The following is a 12031-nucleotide window of genomic DNA, read 5'->3' as shown; positions in this document are numbered from 1 at the left end:
ACAGGCCGTCAGACAACAAGAAGCCATGAAGAAACACCAATGTAATTCAGCATGGAAAATAAACATGTTTTGCCATAATTGCATTCAATGTTTTGACATAATAATTGAGGTTATAAAATACCCATTCTGGTCGAAAGCAAGGAACAACGCTGATGAAATGATAAATCATGACACTAACCTAACTATTGTTCTCGATGGTCTGTTTTCCTCTCTGCTGTGTTCGGGAGCGTTTCTCCAACTCGGTTCTCCCCCTCGGCTCGTTATGAGCCCGACAATAAAACACACGGGACGAGATAATTAGTTAAGACACATATTTAGAAGTCTTCTTGGGGACTTTTGGAAAAGCCTATAAACTTCTCGAGATAAGAGAGAGTGTTCTGTAATCCAATAAACCCCCAAGAGATTACTCTTTTGTGATAGAATATGAGAATATGAGTATCTGATAAGATATTGAACTTGTGTCTGTTTTGCCTGTTCTTTTTCCCAATCACGTCATGAGCGAGCCTCATGCTGAGCTCCAACCCCCCTGGCGACGTCAGGGGTCCTTCGGTCAGTCAATAACAGCAGCTGAGATACTGGCTTCAACTGTACAACGGATTCAACACACATATTGATACTTCTATGTAACTGATATTGGGTCACATACACTCTTTTCTGATTGATTAGTTGAATCATTTTCACACTTGGGAAATAATAGAACATATCCATTTGTTTATATTCAGATTTCAATCTGAATACCTGAATAGAACTGGAGCATTTGTTGGTTCAATCAGGACATGTTACATGTTGTAGTGTATAACAATGATAATATTATTACGGCCAGCACAGTGTGCAAAGAAGTGGAATTCCGCATATGTTTTCAATTTATTTCTCAACCAAAAGAGGAAAAAAAAAGAAAAAAAGAGTTGCGTGTGTTCCGTAACCCCCCCCCCCCCCCTCTCTCTCTCGGAACTGTTTTGCATAACCGGTTACGTAAAGGCGCAGCTCCGTGCCGTGCGCGTCTTTATGACCCGTCGAGGAGGCGCACATTGAGGGAGTAGGAGCTCTTCCATCCTCCGCCATGCCGCCCGTGAAGACCAGCAGCGCAGGTAAGCGTCCTGTGTCTTGTGTTTCCTGTGAACTGAAGGTTCTTCGCTTCACCTGCTCGTCGCTTCGCTGCAGCGACACGCCGTCGCACGACTGGAACTAGAAACGCGCCTGGAACGCACGCGGCTGCTTCTCATCAGATTTGCACGAGAGTGAAAACAAGAGTGTGGGACGTTCCCATGCAGTCTATATGTTTTGTAAAGACTTTTTTCTGTTTCAGTTTTTTTTCTGTAGGATTAACAGTAGATGGTGGGAGATCACGATAAAGCTGCGTGTTTCAGTACAACATGTTCTGCCTATAAAACCCTTGTCAGGTTTCAATCACACGAACCACAAGCTTCTCAAGCACAGACCAGATTGCAGGTTTTTACATGCCAATTCATAAAGTGATAACAGGTTGGATGAAATATTGCTGAGCTGCAGGCAGACTTGCCTTAATATCAATTTTATAAAGCTGCCAATCCTTGTGGGATTTTGTTTTTTTGTATTAACTGTTTCCCTCATATGTGTTTTCTCAAAGACATACTGTGATCCGATCCGGATTTTTTTGTTTACAGAGGCGCAATATGTGTAATAGCGACCATTTTAGTATGTCCCCCCCTGCAGTGTGGTGCTTTTGGCTCCCCCTCTGCCAGTGATAGAAATAACAAAAATACTGAGTGTTGAAGGACCTACTTTATACTCCTTCACCTGTTTAGGTGGTGGAGCCTCGACAATTGCCCAAAGCTGACCCCTTCCTTTTGTGAAAGCCATCTGACAAGTTTGAATAAACAACAAAGTGATAAGCCGCCAGGTTATTGTGATAATCTCACTTCCCTTTAACCAAATCAGAATATCGCTTCAATAAACAACCTTGGTTGATTCTCTCATGATAGATTTGGAATTATTGATTGCCTATTGACATAGTGAAAGGGGCTCTTCAGTCCTCCAGTCCTGCAATGTACGTATGTCAGAACTCTGTTTTGGCAGTAATAGCAAATAGCTGGGAAGACGTCCTGAAACAGATGTGCAGTCGTGGATGGTAACAGTGGCGCTGGCTGTTCTCAATTATTCAGGTCACAAGTTTGTGTTGACACTGGGGAGGAGCTGTGCCCGAGCGGTCATCCGACAGGTTTGTGTCACAGGAACAACTTTAACAAAGTCAAGAATGTATCATCACTACACCGACCTGCAGGTTGACACTCGTGTAAACACAGAACGGGACGTGTATTTTTACTTCGTGTGGCATGCTGTGCTTGTATTTTTCAGCGTGAGCTCCGCTGACATAGCTCACACTTTTAAGCAGGATTTTATGTCTTAGTTTTTGTTTTGTTTTTCCAGCTACTTTAACATACTTTTAACAGTGACGAGCTTCAGCCGCATCAAAAAGATCTTGCGTTATATTTAAGAAGTTGCCTGCTTCAGCTCTAAAAGGCTTCATCTGATTCGGTGGCTTGTTTCAGTGTGTCAGTTTGACTCAGTAGCAGCAGGTGAAATAGGGTGAAGGTCACTAATGCCGGGTGGAGGAGGGAGTGACAGATGATAACCTTATTCACAGCCAAACTTGAACACAAGAGATAAAGTGACATTTTGTTTTGATATTGTATGATGAGAGGAAACAATAATCTATTTCTGATGTCACTAAATACGTGTATATTTAAACGGAAGCTTATCTCTTACAGGTTAACAAGATAAGGTTGTTGTTTTTAAAAATATATTATCTTGATTCCATTGGAAAAGCAAGATCCGGCACATTCAGTTCCAGGTTTAGTACCACAGCCGTTAGGCTGATATTGGGTGTAACAGCTGAATTACTTAGTGACATTACACCTCATTTTTCCTTCAGGGTTCAGTGGATCATGCAAACTGAACCTCAAAGCAAACGGCACTTCACTTGGTCGCGACATTACAGTCAACAAGCCCTGGGCTTTACGACACCACGATGAATGACTTTTGTCAGATTATTGTCAAAGCAACAAAAATACATATAATAGCATATAATACAGTTAATCTGTGTTTTTCCTGTAGATATGCCCAGTGGTAATACAAAAGAGCCCATCTGCACGGTACAGAAGGGACTAGAGACGATCGCTCCCCTGGTACATTCTGTAGAGGAGACCCCTGAACCCATCCCGACCACGGTACAAGGTACAATTCCCTCCTGGATCAACGGCAACCTTCTCCGCAATGGCCCCGGAAAGTTTGAGTTTGGAAACACACAGTGAGTTGGGAGCACCGCAACACGGCGCCGAACCTCAAATACACATGACCGTGAAACTTTTAACGCCTGTTGATTTCGCTGCAGCTACAACCACTGGTTTGACGGGATGGCCATGCTGCACCGGTTCAGGATCGAAAACGGCCAAGTGACTTACATGAGCCGCTTCCTGCAAAGCGACGCATACAAGAAGAACTGTGAAAGGGATCGCATCGTCATGTCTGAGTTTGGTACCCTGGCCATGCCCGACCCCTGCAAGAACTTCTTCCAGAGGTTCCTCTCTCGCTTTGAGATGATGCGTGAGTCCACATTATGTGAACTGAAAATGATTCGGCTGCTAGTGTAGGGAGAAGGGTCACACCGAGTTCTTCGTTTGATTTCAAACTCACTGTGAGGTTTCAATCACAGACTTTGTAATGACGTCTGGCCATCCTTGTTGTTTGCGCAGGAGAAGAGAGCCAAGACAGCTGAGGAGAAATTCCAGATCAGATAAAATATTATGATGTTTGGATAAGTTTTCTTTTGCTTGTTCTGTGCTGGAGCCTCTCAAGAGCGCTGCATAGATCAATGGCTCGTGTTGCATAACAGTGAGGTACACTGGGGAGGCAAGGAGGGAGCAGAAAAATGTTCACGACCCCACTGGAGTATTTAAAGTAACTACAAGCTGTAAATCACGTAGCAGAAGGTTTGTTTTTAAAGGAGGAAAGCTTGTGCAGAGATTCAAAAAAGCCAGTCCCATGAATGTTGTTTCTCCGTCTCTCCTTTCCTGCAGAACCCACAGACAATGCAAGTGTGAGCTTTGTGAAATACAAAGGCGACTACTACGTCAGCACAGAGACAAATTTCATACACAGGGTGAACCCGGAGAGCCTTGAAACGCTGGAAAAGGTGCCGCCACAATGTGCTGCACGTTACCTGCGGTATTTCTTTCTTCACACCATGGTATGCGAGGCTTTAAGACACACTCATCCTTCACTTTCCCCGCTATGTTATGCAGGTGGACTGGAGCAAATTCATCGCTGTAAATGGAGCCACTGCTCACCCACACTACGACCCCGATGGCACCACCTTCAACATGGGAAACTCCTACGGAAGCAAAGGTCTGTTTCCCCCCTTCCACCCTTTTTTTTTTTTTTTTTTTTTTACCCAGAGTTAGTGTTGTGCACATCACTAAATATTAGCGCCTGAACACGGTTAAATTCTTCTTTCATTGTCATGTTGCTGCGAACGCATCGGCAGAGCGGTCAGCACCGTGTGGGTCAGTGTAGGGACTGATTCACTCACGCCAGTTCGTTTGAAGCGAAATGGTGAGACACTCTGGTCTGTTTGAATACGTTACTATTATCATAACTGCAAGTAAATCAGTGCACCTGCTCATGTGAGTTCTATTAAAATGTAAGAAATGCCTCAGTTTGAATGGTTGGTATTTCTGAGTAATTTCAGAGCTTTTAGTGTCCTTTGTCTGGTTTTGACAGCTTCATTTCTTCTCGGCGTTAATTGCAACCAATGGGTGGTTAATATGTGCTGGACAACACCACAGCTTCCACCATAGGTTGTGTTAGATCTTCTTCTCGCTGCTTCTTCGACTGACTGAATACTTAATCTCGTAAATCGTGATTGAACTTCACGTGTATCGAGCAGTTCATCGCTCCAGCAGTCTCAATGCGCTTCACACTGGTAGTCACAGTCACTCACACACGCAAGTTGCTCGACCTTCAGTAGGAGCAACTGGGGTTTTATTGTCTTGCTCAAGAGCACTTTCATACATGGGCAGGGTGAGTTTTATTATTAAAACTGGGATTGACTGAAATATTCACCGAAGAGCCTTTTTTTTTTTTTTTTTAATGGCTTTAAAGTGATTTCTTCATATTGCATTATATGTGGCAGAGGTGCAACTAAGACTTTTTAAAAGAAGTTCAATGATGTTTATTGACTGATCAAGCAATTGTTTCCATCAAAATATACAGTTTTGATTCGGGGGAAGTCAATTTGGTTGTTTTTTTTTTTCCCTGGAGGCATCAGATGTCTCTCTGGCGTGTAATAATGGTAATGAAACTAAATGTATTTCAAAATTCACCCAAGTGTCTCTTATCCTCGGAGCCCGAGGCTGTTCATTCAGGCCTGACGCTTTTGCAGCTGTTCCTGCCCAAATTTTAGGATTTTTTTTATTTTTCAGGTAGACATTTTAACTAAATTTACCCCGGGCTTATGAATTTAGATTTTGCATACTTCAGTGGGTGCTTTGCTTGTTTGTTGTTGTTGTTTTGTTTTTTTTTGTCTTTTTTAAATGTATCTTGACAATAAAGTCTAAATTATTGTTACTGAACATCTGCTGTTGCTTGTTCTTATCTCACCTCAGAGCAGATGTCTGTAAATTTTCTGACATCATTATAACGTTTTTGGTTTTTTTCCAGGAGCTCTGTACAACATCATCAGTGTACCTCCAGAGAAGACAGATGGCAAAGACACCCTGCAAGGTGCCAAAATCCTCTGTTCTATTGTGCCTGCAAACAAGTCCCATCCCTCCTACTACCACAGCTTTGGTAAGCCAGCGCTCCTGGGTGTCGCTCATTAGTGCTGTCTATTTCTTCCACTTACCTCAATAATGTCCCTTTTCATGCTTCCAGCTATGTCTGAAAACTACGTGGTGTTCATCGAGCAGCCAATTAAGATGGACTTGCTGAAGATAGTCACCTGCAAGCTGAGGGGCAAGGCTCTGAGCGAAGGCATCTACTGGGATCCAAAGCAAGAAACCGTCTTCCATCTTGTTGACAAGCACACAGGCAAGGTGAGCTGAGGCCACGCTCAGCGAGGAAACCGGGTGGGAATTCTTCACAGGGCTTTTTTGTGGTTGATCTCAGACGGCCTCACCGTGTTTTCCTCTCCGCAGGTCAGCTCTGTGAAGTACCACACCAAAGCCATCTCCACCTTCCATCAGATCAACGCCTTTGAGGAGGACGGCCTCTTGATGCTCGACATGTGCTGCGCGGACGACGGCCAAGCCATCAACAACTACCTCGTTCAGAACCTGAGGAAATCAGGGGACGCACTGGACACGGTTAGTACACTAACGTGGGCACACAAAAACTCATTATTGAATGATGAAATCAAATACTTAAGTAATCTCCTCAGGTTACTCGCCATTCAAAGATTTAAAAGATAAAGCAAGACTTCCCTGTTCCCCCTGTAGGTGTACAACTCCTTGTGCAGAGCTTACCCTCGTCGATTTGTTCTGCCGCTCGACGTGACCAATGAAACCCCGACTGGCCAGAACCTGAATACTCGATCCTCCAGTGAAGCAAGTTGTGTCAAGATCAGCAACGAAAAGGTGAGTTAATGCCGATATTCATGTCCTGTTGCCGCTGTTTTCATGACAATTATAAGATATAATGCATATATAAAGATTTCTCCAACAGCTTGCAGCCCTTTATTGATACATCTGACTTCGTCACAACTTTCACACGTTTATGCTCTTTTAATGTATAACAAGATACGATATTAAATAGAAGCTTGTTATTGAAAAGTTACAACCTGTGATAGAAAATGGGTATTAAATTGCCACACCACATATAAAAAAACCCACAATATTTTGTTATTATTAAAACTGGGTTTACAGTTTTTAATCAATGTGCTCGTTAACTGGGACTTTTGTTGTTGTTCATGAACTGTGAGCTCAGTTAAACTGACATGAATGACCACAGAAGTCATTCAGGGATAATGGCAGCGATGATCCCCCCGATCCGCTCTTTGTCAACAGGTATTCTGCCAGCATGAAGATCTCCACGGAGACGACCTCCACCAGTACGGAGGTCTGGAGTTCCCGCAGGTCAACTACGGCCGGTTCAACACTCGGCCGTATCGTTATTTCTACGGCTGCGGCTTCAGACATCTGGTGGGAGACTCTCTGCTCAAGATGGACCTCAAGGACAAGACACTTAAGGTGTGTGTACATGCTGAATCAGCACATTCACCTTCTATTCATAGAAAAAACAGCTGACAGCAGGGTAGACTGGAATCTAATGACAACTTAAGACGCTCTATTTTGATATATTGGTAGAAAAGTATCAGATGCAGTTTGATATAGAGCAGAACATCACAAATGTTTTATAGCATGTGCAACCTGATAACATGTTGATCTTCACTTTGAGCAATCTGAACATACGGTGGTGAGATTGATCAGATTAGCCATGTTAACTCCAAATACGAAGAATATTAATTAGTATCACAGCAACCTAGTACAAATCAGTAGCATTATAACAGGCACTCAAACTCCAACAAGGGGCAGCACCTCTTTATATTACATATTTTTATGAACTTTTTAATTACTTAGATAATATAAATTTGATTTTATTTTCCAAAAAATAGCTCACCTCCTTGTACACCTAGAAGTAGCTTGATTTTTGTGAAGTTGTCCATACGAGCAGTTCATGGCAGAAAAAATATCCCAGCTAACAATGAGCTCGGTGCAGAGTACGCCTGGTGCTCCGCCGGCCACATGCTTTCTGGCCCACGAGACACGTTCCAGAAATGTATGACTCCAAATTACTGCTTTTCTTAACCTGAAAATATATCAAATGCATATTAAATAGACATACAATTACTTATTTTCATTCAATCAGCTGATATAATTGTCATGAAACATTTGTGGTAGATGTGCTTGGTCACAATTTGTCAAAATCAAAATGATCCAACTTGTATATATCCCTGTTGTATACCAGACCGAGCTGAAGGAATCATTTCACCCTCAGTTATATCTTAAAAGATTCAATCATTTTTATACACTATTTGCAGTGCAACAGTTAAATGGTAAAGAAAAAAAAACAAAAACATTAATTCCAAGTTAGTGATATAATGTACCACGTAAAATAAAGAACACGCTTTGTTATCCGTAGATTTTGAAGGTATCGCGCGTCCGCAGACGGGAGGGTGAAAACCAAAGAATTACTCAAAATGGAACTTACTGTTTCCTAAAACTGCTGCTCCTGTTTTCTGATCCAATCTGCCATGACGGTTAATGATTTGAAGACGATCTCTTCTGCTCGTCCCATGAAAGACGAAACACCCAGCAGCCACTTGTGATATGTGAAACCCACAGGTCTGGTACCAGAAGGGCTTCTACCCCTCGGAGCCGGTGTTTGTGCCGTCGCCTGATGCCGAGGAGGAAGACGACGGCGTCATCCTCTCCGTGGTCCTCACCCCTTCCCAGGTGAGGCTCTGAGTGATTTACTGAAAACTGGACATGTGACATGAAGAGACTTTTATTTAGGTTGGTAAATAAATGAAGTGACACGATGTGACTTTTTGATAATTTTTTGTAAACTTAAGAGCAGCAAACGGTGTGGAGTAGAAGTAGCATAGTACATATACTCACTTTACTGTGATTAAATAGTATTTCACTCATACTTAAATCTGCTTCTTTAAATATAGTATTTTTACAAAACAAATGATCAGAATGTATTGTTCATCTGACGTGCATCAAACTTGAATTTTTCTATACAGATAATAATCTGCGACTGTAATAAAACTAACTCCCGCATTATATACTTTACATACTAATACTTTGGACCTTTACGTGATCATTTAAAAACAGGAATGTCACTGGAAATGATGTATTATTCAAGCAATGTAATCAAAGTTGCACCTGAGTATAATTTCTTAGTACTTTCCACCTGTGCACATGGTCCATATTGAAAATATCTGTGAAACAATCAAACTGTCCATCAGCGACTGTGCGACTGGTTCGGTGTGTAATCAGTGGTTTGGGTTACCCTGACTTGTTGTTCCTGCCGGGAAGCAGACGGACGTATCAACACGTTGAGTTAATTTTCTCTGGCGAGTGCGTTATCGACTGGACTCATAATGAAGCAGAAATATTCATGGGGGCGAAGAGCAGACTCATACATATTCATTGAGGAATTCACACAAAGTGACAGTTTGAAAATTACAAATGGAAAACTTCTAAAGCGCGGCGGCGTGATGGCAGGAAATGTATTTTCTCCTCACATTAGTCGAGCCAGAATTGTGAAATTGGAGCAGAAACAAGAGGCACTTTGGAATTATAAGTAATTTATTAAGTGGACTTTAATGTGAATATTCTGTCAGATTTGTCCATGCAGGGTATTTTTTTTAAATTTATTTTTAATTGCAAACAATCACAGAAGCTGTGCCAGCTTAAATCATCACAAAACTTTGCATTAGGTTGAATCTGGATGTTTACCATAACGTAAAGATTTAAAGTGGTAAAAAGGGGTCAAACCGCTTGTGCTGTGTTGTGGCAGCTTGTGTCTAATAAAGAGTGTGACAGTGTGTTGTTAGTCTCACTTTGTGGCGCCGTCTCCAGAAAGTGAAATAAACACCGAAGGAGAAGAAACATCAATCTGTGTTGTGACCAGCAATGGTTTTATTTCTTGATTTACTCGAAGTATGACAAGCTGAATTTCCTAGAATTCTTTTTTTTTGAAGATTTTGGTATGTTAATAAAGGACTGTCGAACTAAATGGCACAGCAGCAGGAAAGATGTGAGGGTCAGGATTTGTCTTCTCACGTTATGACTTTCTCCTTTTAGTTTATGAGAGGAAATAAAAAAAAAACAAAAAACTGATATTTCACTAAAATGTACAGATCTTTTTTGCATGTATAATAGAGATAAATTAAATTAGGAAAATAAACTTCTCTGCAAAATTACAAATTTGACAGTTACAAGTTTGAAGCAATTCTAACTAGTATAATAAGCTTGATGACTTGAATTACCTCTGGAAAAGCCATTAGCAATAATATTTTTAGAAAAAACATGAGAATATGACATTCAACCATAAATTATGTGGCGCTCATGTGGAAATGTTTGGTTTTCCTCTGTAAAAGTGCCATTAGAGGACTGTGTCATATTTGGCGCGATAGAAATTCAATTGAAATGAAAAATTAGCGTGAGGCAAACTATGTGTGATTATCACAGGGTGTGATCAGGTTCAACTACTCTTTAATCATCTTGTTGTGAAGTTCAGAAAAAAAAGCAGTGTGATCCAAAACGGAAGGCGCAACAGGAAGTCCAAAACGGGACTGAACATGGAGTTTAAGATGAATGTCAAGGACCGCATTTCTGATTTTCACATTTTAAAAATGAAGACAAAAAGCAAAACAAATGATCTACCCTGATGTAATAGTCGTAACACTTTGCCACACTTCACCATCTGACTGCAACAGTTGTTGATCAGAAGCAGATCAATACAGGTTACTGTTGTGTGGTTTTTCACTGTTAACGCCTCCAAATCCTTCTCTGCAGGATAAAGCCACATTCCTCCTGGTTCTGGATGCCAGGACCTTTGAAGAGCTGGGAAGAGCCAACGTGCCTGTTAACATGGCTTACGGCTTCCATGGTACCTTTAGTGCCTCTGCGTGAGCCTGACTCCGTCATTCTCAAAATATTTCTGACACTCAGCATAATATATGAAGAATGCCACGTTCAGTGTTAAGCCTATAACCACTATATTCCTGATGGTACTCGTTTGCTGCTGTGTTACATGGGTTGGGTACCTTGTTCAGGTACTGACTAACTCATGATATAACATTGTTTTTCTGAAATTATTTTACCAAACCTTCTTAATGACACATGTTCTTATTACTCTAAATAGTCGTATTGTTATGCATGAATGTGAAACTGACACTATCCTGATAGAGACGACAACATGTGTCCACACATGGGTTTACACACTGTGAGCGTCAAACAGGTAGCAGAGTGCTCCAGCGCACAACAAATTCACTTTTTTAACCTTCTTGTAATCCTTTTATTCTGCCTTAAACATTTTTTTTATAGATTGTGATGACTTTTATATACTCTGCCATAAATTTTTCAATAAATTTACATTTGTGAATATTAAAGTGTGTCCATTGTTTGTATATCTTTGAAATCTGTTGACATACCGGTGCACGTATTTAAAAGAAATAGACTTAAAGCATTTTTATGGTTCAGTTTTCCAGTTTTCTTCCACTAAAAAAACAAAACATTAGAAGCATCTGATCTTATTAAATATTATGATATATTGTGTAATAAATCTAAAATATGTACGTTTCACTGTTTGATGCATATTATGGTGGAAAATAATTCATATTACAAATGAATTTATATTTCATTTGTATTCTAAAAGTGCGAGATCAAACTGTATGACAGCTAGAATAATCACTTTATTACTATTTGCAATGTTGATGCAGTGAAAACGGACAAGTCTTAAACAGTTTTGTGTAGAGGAATATTTTTCTTCATTTTGTCAAAGTACATAACTCCAGATGTGAGAATTTGCCACATTTTATTTTGTTTTCTTTTTAGACTTTACAAGCCTCAATTGAACTGCAATCCATTGAGGGAAATGTCATTTTAAAAAAATAGTTTTGTCACTATCACTGTTATTCACCTTGGAACAGGGCCAGCAACAGAAGAGTCTTTAAACGGCATGAATATGCAATTTAAATAACAGCGTATCAGTTGTGTGATTTTTATTTCTAATGGGGCGGGATGGTAAAAACTCTGGCATTTTAGTTTTCAGAACATTTCGTGGTTTCCAGATTCCCAAATATGAGGAATTGCTTCTTTTAAAATAAATTATAATAATATGTGTGTTACCATTTCATTCAATAATCAACTGAGCGTGGTGAATCAGAGCACATCCTCCACTAGAGGTCAGCCGCTCACTGCCTTCAATGTGCTCTGAGTCTGCAGAGCTTCACTCACACCCTGGTGAGGATTGGTATTCTGGT

At 40.7% G+C, this 12031-nt stretch overlaps 1 protein-coding gene across 1 annotated transcript; it reads left to right on the top strand.

The window, feature by feature from the left end:
- Positions 1-960: 960 nt before the first annotated feature.
- Positions 961-11156, top strand: LOC308121925 (carotenoid-cleaving dioxygenase, mitochondrial-like). Its single transcript, XM_080483456.1, has 12 exons — positions 961-1088; positions 3094-3286; positions 3371-3582; positions 4056-4171; positions 4281-4383; positions 5698-5826; positions 5911-6071; positions 6174-6341; positions 6474-6611; positions 7041-7223; positions 8379-8489; positions 10563-11156. The coding sequence occupies exons 1-12, from the start codon at positions 1061-1063 to the stop codon at positions 10677-10679; spliced, it is 1659 nt and encodes a 552-aa protein (XP_080339582.1). The 5' UTR covers positions 961-1060; the 3' UTR covers positions 10680-11156.
- Positions 11157-12031: the final 875 nt, after the last annotated feature.

The sequence above is a fragment of the Lipophrys pholis genome (genome assembly GCF_963383615.2).
Source record: "Lipophrys pholis genome assembly, chromosome: 16".
NCBI classification, from domain to species: Eukaryota; Metazoa; Chordata; class Actinopteri; order Blenniiformes; family Blenniidae; genus Lipophrys; species Lipophrys pholis.
This window is presented reverse-complemented; position numbering and strand designations above follow the sequence as displayed.